At 52.5% G+C, this 16464-nt stretch overlaps 1 protein-coding gene across 4 annotated transcripts in view; it reads left to right on the forward strand.

Moving 5' to 3' along the window:
* Window positions 1-16464, forward strand: part of POC1A (POC1 centriolar protein A) — a 67738-nt gene that overhangs the window by 9628 nt on the left and 41646 nt on the right. For all 4 annotated transcript variants that reach the window (XR_011994387.1, XR_011994386.1, XM_025986906.2 and 1 more), the window contains exons 7-9: window positions 5200-5333; window positions 13607-13675; window positions 15952-16047. Coding sequence is in view for 2 of the 4 variants with exons in the window: in XM_025986906.2 (XP_025842691.1) it covers window positions 5200-5333; window positions 13607-13675; window positions 15952-16047 (299 nt within the window). In the remaining 2 variants the exon portion in view is untranslated. The remainder of the gene's footprint in view (window positions 1-5199; window positions 5334-13606; window positions 13676-15951; window positions 16048-16464) is intronic.

Consider the following 16464-nt stretch of genomic DNA (forward strand, 5'->3'; position numbering starts at 1 on the left):
ATGACAGACCTACTCTGTCTTGTTCCTAAGCCACCTGAATATATATCAGAGGCCTTGAGTGGCTTGGAGTACCCTGTAAACAACTGAGTTTCCTTAGCTCCCTGCCCAATACATGGTGCACAGGGCAGCAAACTCATCCCACTGCCTCTAAACTCACCCTCTGGAGCTCAAGGAGAGCCACGTGGATCTGAGGATGCTGTTGGGGGACATACCCCTCACCCTTTATGCTGCTTGAGGGACCTGGCCAGGTCTGCTCAGGTCTACTGGCACCTCTTAGGAGCTGCGTGGCCGAACCTTCGATCTTAGAGGCTCTCACTAGCCCCTTAGTAGCAGCTGCTCCCTCATCCTCAGGGGTACAGGGGCATCTCTTTGGAGGCTGATTCTCCAGGAAGGACTCCTGGCACTCTGACAGCAGACACTTGAGCTGAGCTGTTTTTCACCCCTGATCCCTAGGAAACCCAGAGGAACGTTTTTAAGAACACAGACATCCCCTATCTCCCTTGGTGACTCTGGATGAGTACCAGGCACTCCTGGGTGGGCCTTGGGCACATGAGGTTGTTGGGCTTTTCCAAGACCTTTTGATTCTTGATGCTACAGTGTGTGGTCAGCATTCCCAGCCCGCCTGTGTCCAGCTGCCCCAGGGTTGTGCCTCGTGGAGGATACTTCCTGTCCCGTGCTGGGTTGTTGGAAGTTAATTTGGGCAACAGCAGGCAGCTGGTACCGTTTGTCTCAGGCAAGGAGTTTCTTGGCTCTGGTCTGTCACTGTGGGGAGCAATTCTGGTTTCCCAATTCAGCAAGGAGACGGTGGGGCTGTTGGAGCCCTGGGAGTGCCGGTCCCCACGGAGGTGGGTTAGGCTCCATATGCTCTGAGCCCACAGTAAGGCTGTTCACACATCTGAGCAGCAACCCCCATCCGGAACCCATAATGTGGTTTGCAGCTTATAGGCACGTGCAGGTCCGCTATCTAGAGAGGGGCCCAGGTGGATAGCAGGGCAGCGTTACTCCCCATTTCACAGATGGGGAATTTGAGGCTTGCCCACGGCTACATGGCTGAGAGGCTGGGAATCTGAGTCTCCAACTGAAGGCCTCCGAGTGTGGTGTTCTGTCCGCCACCCCATGCTTGGTTCCTTACACCATGTTGATTCTAGTCATTTATTTCCTGAGGCCCCTGGAAGGGCTTGGCTCAGCCCTCTCCAGAAATTCTAGTTAGAACTCAAGAGTCCCAGGTTCTCTGTCCACTGGTTCTTAACACACTCCTCCGCCCTACCCCAGATATGGTCAGGGAGGGTGGTTCTTTTTAAGGATTTTATTTATTTGAGAGAACGAGCATGCATACACACATGAGTTGGGGAGAGGGACAGAGGAAGAGGGACAAGCAGACTTCCAGGGAGCCGGGCTTGGGGCTTGATCCCAGGATCCTGGGATTATGACCTGAACTGAAGACAGATGCTTAACAAACTGAGCCACCCAGGCACCCCAGTCATGGATGATTTTAAGGCAGCTGTGCAGTCTGTGGGATGGACCTGTATCTTTTGCTTGATGTTTTGAGACCAAAAGGTTTGGTCAGGAGGCAGTGTACTCTCCCACCTGATCTGGCCAATTCATTGGCTCTTTCCCACCATCCCTAAGTGACATTTATGTGACGTTCACAAAGAGGAGCATTTTGAGCATCCTTCCCAGCTGCTATCAGAGCACCTTCATGTATGAACCCATAGTCCCTCATAAACCCAAAGTCACTGGTAATGCCAGTTGCATGTTATGAAGAGTCACCCTAGGTGAAGTGAACTAAGCCCTTTGTGTTGAGGGTGGGGTGGGGCTTGGCCTCGTGTGACTGCCTTAGAAAGGGACCTCCTATGTAGGTACCTGGGGGTTCTCTGGGCCCCTTGGTCAGTTTGGAGCCCGCTGGGCAATGGGCTAGGTTTGCTGAAGGCTTGTACCTACAGACCTCTGTGGGGCAGAGCGGATTGTGGGTACCTAGGACTCTCCTTAAGCCACATGCTGCCTACAAGCTATGGCCAGTTCCCAGTGCTTAGGGGCAGGGTCTGCAGTGGCCTCAGTCCCAACCTCTCTGGGCTCCTGGTGACCTGTAGAATCTTGAGAGTGTATCTCTGACCTTGAGCTGGAGTCTCTTTGGGGAATAAGAGCCAGGAGCCCACAGCTGTGCCCGAATGGCACTCTGCCATCAGTTGACACCATTAACTGCCATGGAAGCAAGAAGAGGGCCTGCAACTTTGGGCTTGATGAAAAGTGGATTGTTTCTGCATAGTCACTGCTTAGGCCTTTATGGCTGAGCCTCCCTGGGGGCTGTCATGCAGGGATGATTCTTAGGATGAAGTCTCCCTAGAACGTGTTTCCCACCTCTGTAGAGCTAGAGAGGCTGCTCCAGGCTGGTGGGGCCGGTGGGTGAGGCAGGAGAATGAGTAGGGAAAGGTAATAGGTCCTGGTGTCTAGTACATCCTCATCCCCCAAGCTGAGCCCTCTTCTGGAGTAAATGGTTCCAGATGTTTCCACCCTAGCTAGGAGGCCTTTGATATTTCTGCCATTTATAGTGGAGCAAGGCTTTTGGTGCCTTTCCTCTGTGGGGAGATTCCCTCCTGGGGTAGACTCGCCTAGGTGGGAGGTCCTGGTGTAATGTCCGCATCCTGACTCTGCCACCCTGCTGGTGCCGGGAAGCCCTGGGCTCCCTGAGCTCGCCCTCCCGTGACCCACCCTCCTGCCCTGACTGCTCCTCTGCCAGCTTTGTCTCAGGTGGGGTGGGGTGGCGTTCATTCCAGTACCGGCTTCCAAGGGCTGCAGAAACAAGAATAGAGCACCCTTCTCCAGCTCAGGGAGGGAGATGTGCCAGGAGCAGCATTTGAAGAGGTCCAGAGGGAGATGGGGCATGGGGAGGTAGACACAGGGCAGGCTGCCTCTCAGCTGTCTTGCCGTGTGGCTGAGAGGTCGAGGATGGTGGGGCTCCCCTGGGGAGAATCTCACAGGATTTGGGCCCAGCTCCCACCCCACTTCACTGCCAGTGTGAACCAGCAATCTGGAGAGAATAGCTGGCCCCTCGGGAGTGCCAGGGCGCTAGCTCTTTGCCTGTAGATTCATGACCTACAGCGCTGGCAGGAGAATGCTGAGCCAGACTGGGCTCCCACCTCCCTGGACATGACTCACTCTTCATAGGAGGGGGAAGGATTCACTTTTTATCATTCACCCAGTTGTGTAATCACAGTGACTGTATTCTGATGGTTAAAAAAAAAAATCTGGAAGTATGCAGAGTAAAAATTAGAAGTCTGCGTATTCCTATCCTCCCCAGAGGATGCTGTAGAAGGTCTCTATCTGGAGCTCTGTCCACTCTGTGCGTGTGTGTGCGCGCGCATGCTCTTCCACTTGTGGAATTAATTATTTTATTAATTTTAAGTAAATAAATTAATTAAACAATTAAATATATTATTAATAACCACTCTGTGTTATTAATGTTCTTTCTGCTACTGCTTGTGGCTGGTGCTTGTTCAGTTCCTGAGGGGGTCAGCTGGGGCTGTATTCTTTTGCTTTCCATGCCCAGATCTTGGTAAACACTGAGGATGCTGACCTCCCTCCCACCACAGCCTGGAGTATGGGGAGTGTGTTGGGCTATGAGGCTCTGTGGAGACCCCGTGAGCCCTCTGTAGGTTGGCTCCTGGAGTTCTAGTGCTTGGAGAGTATTCACACATAAATATTGGGTTATGTAAAGCCCAGGCTGTCTCCCCTGTGTGCTTGGGAACATGTACCCACACTCCCCAGGCATATTGGCACATCAGCTGGGCTGGTGTCTGAGGGGCTCACTGTCCCCCTGTGGGCTCTGCTGAAGGCTGGCTTGTGGTGGATGTGTTTACTGGCTTAGCAATGGTTCTTGCAGCCTCTCAGTGCCAGGATGAGGGGTTGGTTTTAGAATTTGTCTTTCTGTTTGTAGCACTTCTGACTTGGCGAGCCATGGTTATCTCATGGAGTCCTGGAGTCCTCCACCCAGCCTGTGGTAGGGGGGATGAAGGCACCAAGGTCTTCTTTAGCAGCTGCTTTAAGAAGCTGCGATGTAGCTTGTCCTATTATCCCTATGTAGCCTGCCTGGGCCCACCTCACCCATTCACCAACCGCTTTCTGAACCCTGCACAGTGTCAGGACTGAGCCATGAGAAGACCCAACATGGCCCCATGTGCCTGATAGCACATTGTCTTGTGGGGATCCTGGTCATGAATCAAATAGATACACATAAACATTATACACTGTGGTGAAGAGTGTACCCACCGGAGACACATGGTGCTTCAGGAGGACAATTCGAGGGGGTGGCCTCAATGAGGTCAGGAGGCTTCCCTGAGCAGGTGACCGAGTGGTGAGCTTCAGGGTCAGGGGAAGAAGTCTCCCAGGTCCATGCAGAATAGCTGGGCTGCTGACAGGGTAGGGGTGGCTGGATCTTGCAGAGTAAGGGACACCAGGATGTACGGTGGGGCTTAGGCCAGGCCACTGGGGAAAAAGAAAGTCACGGCTGAGGTTGAGCTGTTGAGAGGGTAAAGTGGTGGGATCTGGAAGCTCTGTTGTGACACCTGTGGCAGCAGAGAGGCACATCTGAGGGCTCCCTCTGTACAGAGGCCTCACAGGCAAGGTTCCTCCCTACAGCGCCCCTAAGAGCAGGAGAAGCTGGCACAAAGAGTTAGGATGCTTGTTCAAGGTCCTTGAGGGACCTTGAGGGAGGTGAGGGAGAGTAGGGAGGCTGGGATTGGAACCCAGGCCTGACTGGCTCCTGAAAGTGTCTTACCGTCTGCCCGCCTGCCCCACTCACATACTTTCATGGGCAGGGGCATTATACGGGCACCTTAGGGATTGTCTTCCATCTGGTTTCCCCTAAGTAGCAGTATGACAGAGAGATTGTGCGTTATGTTTGAGTACTCCATTCTGCTCCAGCTTGATCGCTCCGTGTGGTGGGAGAGGTAGAGGAATCACCTGATGCCTCTGGCCTTGTCACATGGGCTCCCGCCTGCCTTTGTCTCCTTCTGCCTGTCCTCAGCTCTGGATGAATCTGTTCCTGTACTTTGGTTGTGGGGCTCCCCGTAGCTCATTGGAGCTATGGCCACCCTGGCCCAGCCTTGTGCTGAGCTTCAGTTGGCCCTAATTGCCCGTCTTCAGGCTTCAGCTGGATCCCCAGGCCTCCCAGCCAATGTCTGACTGATGTCCCTCCCCTAGTGCACAGCGCAGCAGTGAATGCCCTCTCCTTCCACCCATCTGGAAACTACCTGCTCACGGCCTCCAGCGACTCGACCCTGAAGATCCTGGACCTCATGGAGGGCCGGCTGCTCTACACACTCCATGGGCATCAGGTGAGGGCATCAGCCTGGTGCTGTGTGGTGTGGAGGGAGGAGGAGGTGCTGTCTGGAGGCCTCTACAGGGCTGGGGTTCAGCTGAGACGGCTCTTCCTTTGGAGCCTGCTGGAGACGGTTTCTATGGTCCCCTCACAGCCTGGGCAATGGGGTGAGATGCAGAAACAGTTTTGTCCCTCCCAAGACCTATGACCTCTAACAGAGTGCTGGGTCTGGTACAGAAGCTGAGAAGGGAGTGTGGGTGTTAACTTGGGGTGGGGTGGGGTGGGGTGGGAGGGGACGCATGGGAACGTGGTTGGCACACTTCTCCTAGGGGTCTCTTGGTCCAGCAGTTGAGGAGAACCCTGGAAACCATGCCTTGAATTGGGGTCCCTTGGGGGTTTTGCAGACATCAGTGCCTTTAGAGCTAGAAACTGCAGGTGCTAAGGGGAACATCTTCCTGTGTGTGTGTGTGTTTGCAAATTCCTGGAATTGAATCAAGGGAGTAGAGGCCTTCTCTCTGATTTTTGCCAATGCAGCTGGTGGCCTGGATTCCCTGGGTGGGTGGTGACCAGGCACCAGCCCCTATGGGCAGGCCATAGTGAGGTGGGCTGCTCGCAGCACTCCCTAGCAGCTGGCCTGGGTGCTGGCCTCTCCTACCCACCCCACCCCCCATCAGGAAGTGTGCCTAAGTAGAGCAGTCATTGGAAGGTCTCTTGTTGGGACATCATTGTCACAGCCAAGTGGGCAGAGACCAGAGCTTCCAGTTCATCCCCTTCTCCACCTGCGAGCGGGAGGGAGGCAGGGTGGAGTGGGGATGGACTCTTGAGGGCTGAGTGAGGTGCTGCAGTGCTCATGAATCTTGGGCTGGCAGCAAGGTGTGAGGTGTCTAGCTAGGGCTCTGGATTCCACTGCCATCTGAGTTGGGCCCATAGGGGTCATTGGTCATGGCTTGGGTGGGACCATGGGCCTTTTCTTCTGCCTTCTTGGGACCTCTGCCCATGGTGATTGCTTGCCCTCCATGTCATGAGTCTGGAGTGCAGGACCTGTGGTCTCCTCCATACAGCAGCTAGTCCATCTAGGTGTAACATTTGGCCTCTGGGCTGGGTAATTGCTGCTCTTGTTGCAGACTGTTGGGGAGCCACTTTTGTTAGTCCTTTTGGCATGTTCATTGTTCAGATTCACGTGTAACCAGTTTGGGATCTTATAACCAGGAGAGCATTAGAAAACTACATGAATGGTGCTATTTCCCCTGCTCCCCACAGAAAGAATAAGTGATATCCAGAAATATTATGCGAATAGATGCATGCCAAATGATCACCCAGGGTTTTTGGGTGTGTGTGTGTGTGTGTGTGAGAGAGAGATCTTTAAACTGCTGACTCACCTCTTAGCCTGATAACCCTTCATTATGGTGTATAAAATGCCTGTCCAAGTTCGGACCCAGCATCGAGCACATAAAGGAAACCTTTTGACATTGTTCTCCTGGAGATGTGAGACAGGAACCAAGTGAAACACGCATAGCTGCTCTTCTGCCATTGAACCTGAAAGTGTGGGAACGAAGCTGAGGGACAGCTGGCAGTTCATCCAGCCCCATGCAGCACGCAGATGTGTCGTCCTCGTGGGCTTCCCGCTTGTGAGGTCCATTCCCTGGCACCTCTATCCAGGAAGGTGCTCACCTGGGCTCTCTGGTGACCCGAGCACTCATGTCCTGTTCCAGGAGGTGTTTAAGTGCCCCATCAGGCCCAGGTGCCCCAGCCACTTCCTGAAGTGTGTGACTGAGCAGCCCCAGGGCTCTGGAGTGGATCATTGGTGCCCAGAGGTTCTGTCCCACGCACAAGGATGGCTGATTTGAAAGTACTTTTGATCCTGGTGCAACTGAGACCCAGGGAGTGCTGTGGAATGGTAGGGGTCCCACGCAGCTTAGGGTGGCAGAGCTGGGACAGGTATTCAAGCCTCTGCAGTTTCCACCCTACTTGCTGGTCTTGATGGACGGTTTTTGAGATATTGAGTTGTGATTACACTCTTGGTTTTAGATCACTGGTCTGTGTAGGAGGCTAGAAGGCCTTGTGGCTGCTTGTGTTCTCCCCTTGCTGCTACATGACTTCATTCTGGTCCAGCAGGAGGGAACCCAGTGAAACTTCAGTCTGGACTTGGAGGCCCTCTCTGGGACAGTCCCCAGGCAGGAGAGGGAAGAGCTGTGGGAGGGAAGGCTCCTGAGTTTTTCTGCCAAGTGGAGCACACCCCCACATGCTTCTAGTTCCATACCTGTGAGAAGGGACAATGCAGGCTCAGGGACAGGCCAGCCACAGGGAGCTAATGCTGGGGTGAGACAGTCCTTGGCCAGGAGGGGGCTTTCAGTGTGTGCTAAGGAGTCTCTGTCCCACATAAGGGCAGGGCCTGAGCCAACCCCTCTGTAGGAACAGTGATGGGAGGTCAGGGTGGAGAAGAAGGGTCATGGGAGGCAGTGTTGTTGGGCCGAGACTCTTATCTGGGTTGAGGCTAGAAATCTCATATGCTATTTAGTGGCTATTTAGTGGTCTCCTAAAGGCACAGGGGCACCAGGATGGAGGCATTTGCCAAAGTGCCAAAGCTAAGATCAAGATCGCCCAATGTAGTCCGAGTCTCCTGTATTGTGTTGAGAGCAGTTTATCAGCCCAGGAATCTGACCATAGCAGCAGTTTGGTGGTTCTCTAGCATGTGATTGGCCAAACAGAAGCCACGGTTTCTGAACATAACCCAAGCAGATATGGACACCTGTGCCAAGGCAGGTGGTGGTGGGACAGGCTGAGGAGCCTGTTGGGGCTGAGAGGTAGGGTAGCCCTCTACCTCCAGCCGATCTGCCCACCCCAGGTGGAAAGTGGACAGAGTAGGGAGGGTGCTGCCAGCCTGGATGTGACACATTGCCCTCCTTCCTTTGCCTTCACCCCTGGGAACACCAGAACAGTTTCTCTCTCAGTGACTTGAGCTGGTAAAGAGCCTGTACCAGGCACCTTTGCCAGCTTCTTTGACTGAGGCCAAGTGCCAGGATGCATTGAGTTGGGGGAGGTTTCATACAGCCTTGTCTGGTAGGTGATGGTGCCTAGCTCTTTAAGGAGACACCCAAATATTTCCAGGAACAGAGAGCTTGTTCCCACTTATTTCTGGTTTGGAAAAGCCACGGGTACTCTCCCACCTAGTTCAGCCAAAAAATCTAAGCTTTCGGAGCCTGCATTCTGGAAGAAGGGCCTTAGATGTCAAGGTCAGGCCATCCCAACTTTGCCTCTTACCCTGGATATTGGGCAGGACCTTGACTTTGCTGAAGATTTTCTCATTTGTAAGAACTCCTATATCTGCCTTACAAAAGGAGAGCATGTGTCTACATTCCCCAGCACCAGGCATGGTAGGTCCTCATATGTGTTGGTCCTTTCCCACTTCAGCTCTTGGGAAAGATCCCTGCTGCTCTAGATTAGAGCTCTTTAAAAGGCCATTGAAGGTCAGCTAGGTGGTTCAGTTGGTTAAGCATCTGCCTTTGGCTCAGGTCATTGTCTCATGGTACTGGGATCAGTCCCTGCACGGCAGGGAGTCCATTTCTCTCTCTGTCCCTCCCTGCTGCCTCTCTCTTTCTCACTTTCTGTCTGAAATAAATAAAATATTTTAAAATAAAAAGTAAACAAAAGACCATTGAACATTTCTGTTAAGGGCATGGTCTTGGCACCCTGGGTGGGCAGTCAGTCTTTGGTAAGGTCTCTAATTGTTCCACCCCCTTTGATGGGCACAGGGCTATAGTCATCAGCCCCTCCCTGTTCTGGGCTAGGGAGTGCCTGTTTCCCTTCCTTCCGTCACCCACGGAGTCTTTCAAGGGTTTATCTAGCTTTTTGTTTTGTTCAGGCTTGTCCTCATCTCCCCCAGAGCATCCTCTTGCTTTGGTTTCTCTTTAACCATACAGCTTGGGAAATCTGTCCCTGCCGTGACTCTGCCTGAATGCATTTGTCCCCACCAATTGCTCTGAGTAGGTGTGGCTGCTGCCTCAGTCTCCAGGCCTGTTTTCAGTGCCCTTGACTAGTCCTGCCCATTGGCCATCTTTTCTAGGGCCTGGTTCCTGGAGGACTGGCCAGATATCTTGGCAGTGGGCTAGCAGGGGTACCATTGCCCTCTCTGAGACTCTGGAAGGTCTTGCTCTGGGGATCAGCCACAGTGACAGTTAAGCAGAAGGAAAAGGAGTCCTTCCTTCTTGCAGAATCCAGTATAGGCTTAGCGGTGTCAGGGCATACAGGGACCTCATCCTTTCCCACCCCTCACTTTGCAGCAGGGAAGAACAAGAGAAGGAAGAGCTTTCCTACCAAGTACAGCTGTTGTTTGAAGCCTTGTGCCCTGAGTGAGGCCACCATAGCTCTGTGTGGCAAGTGTGGGGGCAGTGTGCTCAAAATAAAGATTTATTTTTCTGTATTTTCTGAAACATAATCTTGAGCCATGCTCATTTGGTTTAAGTCCCCAGAGCTATTTGGGAGAGGATGGTGGGCGGGACGTGGGTGGGAGTTAAATCTGGTGTTTATGGCTATGCAGTTGGTGTTCGTGTTGCTGTGGAGTGACTGAGCTGCACGGGGGCCACCGGGCGTGTGGTTCCATGCACCCTGCCTGGCTCATGGTAAAGGTGAGCAGCCATCAAGGGCCTAGAACCCCAGCCAGGGCTGCTGTTTGTACCTCTTTGTTTTTTCCAGTGCTCTGCGGTCCTTGTATAGTCATTTCATTTTGGAGAATCACATTTATGCCTGGGAGGCTCAGACCTTGCTTGGGTGGTTAAGCACCTCCTGGGAGAGGTGAGAGGACATCAAGAGGGAGAATAGCTCATTTACTCCAATCAGTAAACCAAGAAGTCAGCCTGGCCTTCTGTCCCCTGCCAGCAGCTCAGGGTTGAGGGTTGGGAGCAGGTGTCCTTGGCCAAGGTCAGGAGAGATCCTCAGCATTCCTGGACACCAGCTCCTCCCAGAGGCTACTCTTTGTCCATGGTGTCACTACTCAGACATAAGAGCCAGCCATGGTGAGCGGGTGCAGGAGCCTCCCCAATGTGGGGGTTTGTGGGAGAAGCAGCTTAGGGACATCAGAGACCACTGCTCCATAGCAGGGGCCTCTCAGGCCTCCATATCTTTTTTGGATGGTCACTCTTCTACCTCTGACTCAAGGCATGTGGGTGATATTCCTATTTGCTTGCTGGAAGCCAGTGAAAAACATTTCAAAAGTCTGTGAGGTGGTGGTGGATGAGGTACCTGGCTGGGTCTTGGCCAGTATAGCTGTTGTGGGCACAGTGGTCAAAGTTTCAAGTGTGTAGGGGCCTCAGGGAGTCAGGTGGAAAGGGGTAAGGAGAGCACAGGGGTCTGGACAAGTTGCAGGGGCTATGAAGGGAGAGTCACCAGTAGCTATGGGATCTGAACACCATGGGTTTCTTTGTCCCCCCCCCCCCCACTTTTAAACTTTCTTGATTGGTGCTTTGCCATGCAAAAACAAAGAAAGCAGACTGTGGGTCCCTTGATCTGGAGGTTGTCAAGGCAGAGACATTATGTAATGAAGTGACTGGGTATGGGTCCTGCCTAGCTCGAGGGCTATGTGTGGCTGGATCATGAGGGAGAGCAGGGTGAGAGGCCAGGCTGCATCCCGTGCTTGTGATGATCACACAGAATCGTCTTACCAAAGACTGGCCAGATCTGGAGAGGGAGAGAAGGATCCAGTTGAACCTGTGAGAGGTTCATGCAAGAAGATGTGACCTAGAGCCAGATGGGGACCAGATGTCAGGCAGGTGGGCACCTCTGGCAATCAGACTACACTGCTGCAGTCTCAGCCAAGAGCTTATAGTTACACTCAGGAGTAACTGCAAAGGCCCCTGCGTCTTGCCTGGGAGAAGAAACTTGATGACATCCCTATCCCAAGCCAGTGAACTAATGCATTGAGAGTGACTAATTAACTGAAAAGAATAAGCCACCTTGAAGGCAGTACATCTGAAAGAACGTGGATCCCATGTGATTGTTGTCAGTGATAATAGGGAACGTCCCCGGCTCTCCTGCCCCACCCCAAAGCCCCAGTGGTTTGGAAGCTAGAATGCACTCCTAAATAACTGCTGGGCTAGGACTCCTGGGTGGCTCAGTGGTTGAGTGTCTGCCTTTAGCTCAGGTTGTGATCCTGGGGTCCTGGGATCGAGTCCCACATCGGGCTCCCTGCAGGGAGCCTGCTTCTCCCTCTGTGTCTGTGCTTCTCTCTGTGTCTTTCAATAAATAAATAAAATCTTAAAAAAAAAAAAAAACTGAGCTAAAGAGAATGGCAATCGAAACTAAACGTCTGGAGGTGGCTGCCAGCAAGACTATCGCATGTTGGAGACTTTGGAGATGTGTCTAAAGTAGTAATCTGAGGCAAATGTGTAGCCTTAAATGAGTTTATTTAAAACTAAAAAAGATGGGAAATAACTGAATTGAGAGCTGAATGCCAGAAGTTGCAGAAAGATCATGAAATAAGATGAGGCCCTTTGGAGCTTGCAGTGAGGAGCAGTGAACAGGCCAGTGGGGCTGGAGCACCAGTGAGGTCGGTGGGGGCCGGGGCTGTATGAGCCCTGAAGGGGTGACATGATGGTTGTCAGTGGTAGAGAAGCCTAGTCTGTGTTCTATTCCCTGCTGGCTGTGGCCCGTGGCAGAAGTGCTTTCATGGGTCACAGACGGACAGACGAGCCTTTGTGGAAGGTTGCTCTTTCAGGAAACATAAAGGTACCTGGTACAGGAGCCGAGCAGCCCTCTGGGTAAATGGACACTACTGGGGAGGACTGTGGGCCTTTGCTGCCTTACTGCTTGTGTGTTGTTGGTGCCATCCTCAGGGTTTCTGGGCATTTGGACTCTAGGGATGGCTCTAGCACCTGCTTTCTGGTTCCAGTCCCCCATCGGGCCATGGGCTGCCCCAGCTGCCTTCTTCAGGAGCACTGCCACAGCTTGGCCTCCAGTATCTTGTCCCCAGCTTGCATCTGGTGGTTGAGTGACAGCAGGAAAGGAGACTGATGAGTATTTGTTTGGTTCTGTAGTTGCTGTGACTTCTTGGAGACCAGCTGTTCCTCAATGAGCTCTGGGCAGGCAGCGAGCCCAGCTCTTTTGATGCTCCATGTCCTGATTTCTTTCTCTTTTCCCTCTTCCCTTGTTTTTCCTCAAAGTGAAAATAGTATTGTTTTAATATGAACATAGCAATGCCATATACTCATTGCTTAAGAATTCAGAGTTTGGGAAATTACAAGATTCCCAAGAATCAAGTAAAAGTCATCTGAAATTTCCTCCCCCCACCATCCCATAAGTTCTGTTCACCTTGTTAACCATTGGGGGTTGTCCACCTGGGAGAGTATCCAAGGGATGCTCGACCTGTCCCCTCTCCCCCTGCACTCAGCCCTGCGCTTGCAGCCCATGATGCCTTGCACCTGGCATTTTGCACTGATATCATTGACGTCGTTCCCAGTCATAAGGATGGATCTCCTTTGTCCTGTTGGGTGGCCCTGTGGGACTCCCGGCCTCCCTGATCCCCATCTGTGAGAAAAGGCAGGGAGAGGCACAGGGGGAGGAGGCTTTGTCTCTGATTTCTCAGGCCTTGGTCTCCCCTTGGGAACATGTCACCCGTAGGAGGGGTAAGCATGCATACCATTCTCTGAAGATTAAGTGGGTTAGTGCAGGTTAAGTGTTAACTGGCCTTGTCCTTACTTTTTTCCTCACCAAGTGACACGCACACGTTGGAGGGATGCGTCTTGTTGCTCCTCTGCCCAGGCACCTTTGATGATCCCCTCCCCAGTCTCCTTCCTGCCCGGGTTCTGGCTTCTTGTGTAACCAGGAGTCCCTGACTGTGCCCTTCTGCTCATTCATTCTTCCTTGGGGCCACATGCGCTTCTCTGGTTGGCTGTGGGGTGGTGTGGGGGAGGAGCATGGTCTGGGCCAGGGGGACTGAGTTCTGGAGCCAGTGCTGGGCCTGGGATAAGTCAACGCACCTCTCTGACCTCCAGCTTGCCCTTGGGAGATGAGAACATGGGACAGTGATGTCAACCCAGCAGGGCTGTCAGTGTGCACTGTCCTTGGCTTCCTCTTCTCTGGCCACCCATGACCCTGTGGCCTAGCCTTTGTGCCATCAATGGCACTTGGGAGCAGAGGCCTCAGCAGTGGCACTCACGGTTCCCCTGCTGGAGGTTGAGTAGGCCCTCAGCCCTCTGTCCTGCAGCTGCTCTCACTCATGAGATTCTAGTTTTCTTCCTGGGTGTTTAGAATCTAGAGTGATCTTTGGTGTTTGTTCTTTTTTGTTTGTTCTGATAGGGTCCAGCCACCACTGTTGCCTTTTCAAGAACGGGGGAGTATTTTGCTTCTGGAGGTTCTGATGAACAAGTGAGTAACGAATGGTCTGAGGAATGTTGGCTGATACTTACCAGAAGAGAACAGGAGTCCAAGGATGGGCCAGGTTTCACTGGCTTCCTTGGTGGCTTTCAGCAACCATGAAGGCTAGAACTTGGGGTGAGGTGCTCAGACCCAGGGTGCTCGTCTCCCCAGGACAAGTCTCCTATGGGAGCTGATCTCGTGGCAGCCTCTTAAAACACTTACTGCTTAAACCAGCATGGGTTGCCTGGAGCCTGAGCTCTTGTTGCCATGAAAAAGTTAATATGAAGATTTTTAGTGCTTCTTTTTCCTGATTATAAATGAGTAATTAGATAGTTAGTGGATACAGACTATAGCCTGGCAACTCAGGCAGTGTAGCAAATGCTTCATAACCTCATTTAATCCCCACAGCAGCTCTGGGGCCAGGCCCTCTGGTCACTCCACTCTATAGACAAGACGACTGAGTCTCAGCAGATGACAGAGCTGAGACTGCCCTGGAGACCCCACTGTGCCCTCTGCTGCCCTTTGCTTCCTGCTTCACTTGTGAGCTCTTTGACGGGTCAGGTTTTCAAACCACTGGGCTGCAGGGAGAAAACATGCGTGAGAAGGTCCCGGCCCATTTTGTTACCCTTTGTGCTGAGGCTTTCTGCCTGTCAGCCCTGGTGCCTCCTGCCCAGAATGTTCATACTCTTGATGCTGGGCCTCACATTTCTTGACTGGTCAGCCCAGAAAAGCCCCATTGGCCTACTGAGCCCCAGCCCCTGCCCCATGAACCAATTTCGGTTGATTTTCTGCCAGGAAAGCAGAATGTGGCTGGAGGCTCTTTCGGTACAACCTAGATAAGAGATGGTGGGCACCTTCCCAGCCCCGCACTGGTTCCTATGCTAACAACAAGGGAGGAGGAAGGCCCTGGGGACCATTGAGCTGTCCCCAAATGTAGAGGCCTGGCTCATTGCTTAAACAAGAGAAAGTAGTAAAGTCACACTATAAATAGTCAGAAATTCACATGGTACAAAAGGCACCAGATAGAAAGCAGGGCTTCCGCCCGCTCTGGCCCCTCCTCAGGCGGCCACTGCGAGCAGCTCCCCGGCTGCTTTCCTCGGGTCTGCTCTGAGAGCCTCCCTCTGGAGAGACATGTGAATCTTCACGTTTATACTACTATTCCACTCCCAGGAACTTATTCAGCAATGAGACGAGTGCAGTTACACGGGGCTCCACAAACAAGGGGCGCATGCTAATCCTGTTTGTAAATGGAAGGAGGAAGGAAGGCCTTAGTACCCATCAGGCAGGGAGCAGTAGACACTGGGCTGCTCTGGGAATGGTGAGCAGCCTCCCAAAGACCCAGGCTCGTGGCTGTGTCACAGCCAGGAAACCATCCCAGGCATGTTGAGCTTTCATCTTATGTGGATCCAGGGCTTTTTCTGTGGCCTCAGTTGAGCACTGGCCACACTCCATAGTTCCTGTCATACTGATCATGACCCTGGCAGAGGGCAGCCATCCAGGGCTGACAGCCTCCAGCAGGAGCACTGTTGCACCCCAGCAGGGCTGTTTGCCAGTCTTTGGCCCCGGGAACTTCAGAACGTGAGGATCCTTCAGGTGGATCGTGAAATAGTAGCTGGTTTGCCATGGCTCCCTGGGTACCGGTGTCTGTGCCAAGATGTCTCCTGCAAGCCTCATGGCAGCCTTGTGAGATTGGAAAGTGGATCATCCCCTTTTCACAGATGAGGAACTTGAGATGCAGAGGTCCCAGCCCACGAGTCCATTACCTGGAGCCACACAGTAAGAGGTGAATCCAGACTTTAACCACCTTGGTCTGCTGTAACAGGCCAGGCCATTACCCCTGGGAACTTCTATTTTACTGGGGAGAGAGACAATAGATGAGGAAGAGAGACAAAGAAATTAAATAACTACTGAGTCTGATGCTATGAAAGAAATCAATAGAGGGCTATGATAATAATTAGTAGGAGACCAGGGAAGGGCTCTCAGAGAAGAGATGCTGTTGAAATGGATGTTTTAGCTTGGGGAGCCAGCTACACTTATACTGGGACACTCCCGGAAGGGACCAGCAAGTACAAAGCATGCAGCGACTCATTCCTGATGGCTCATCCCGATCTTCTTGAGGCCTGTTTCAAGAGCCTGGGAGGTGAGCAGGTCCCAGAGTTGAGCTGGGGTGTCAGGTGGGGACTGTCCTGCAATTGGCCCAGAACTTTGGGGGAATCACCTCTGGGTTCATTTTTTTCCATGAAGTAGGACTGATGTGATGTCTGTGTGCTTGTTGCTCTTGACAGGTGATGGTTTGGAAGAGTAACTTTGATGTTGTGGACTATGGGGAAGTCATAAAAGTGCACAGGCCTCCAGCCCCACTGGCTACCTCTGGGAATCTGGTAAGTGGTTCATCAGGCGAGTCCTGAGTCCTGAAACTCTGGTGGGTCATGGTGAACAGCAAATAATACTTTGGCACTTGTGGTACTTTGTTTCAAATCTAGAATGTACAAACAAGATGTGAAGACTGCTGGGTGAGTAGGCCATGTGCTGTTTGGTGGGGGTAGTGTTTCCATGGCACACACGGCTGTTGGTTGAGGAAAGGGAGGACCTGTCCCATGCTGAGCCTTGGGCCACAGGACCCAGTGGAGGGTTCCTAGAGGGCGTGGGGCCTGAGCCACAGCTGGGACGGATGGGAAAGGTCCAGCCCTGTTGCTCTCACTTCCTTTTTTTTTTTTAAACCATGGAAAGGAAGTTCCTCAGCCACAAACCATTTTTAGTACCTTTGTCGGTAAAAGGGCATTTAGTGTTCCTGAATT

The sequence above is a fragment of the Vulpes vulpes genome, chromosome 9, assembly GCF_048418805.1.
Source record: "Vulpes vulpes isolate BD-2025 chromosome 9, VulVul3, whole genome shotgun sequence".
Classification (NCBI taxonomy): Eukaryota; Metazoa; Chordata; class Mammalia; order Carnivora; family Canidae; genus Vulpes; species Vulpes vulpes.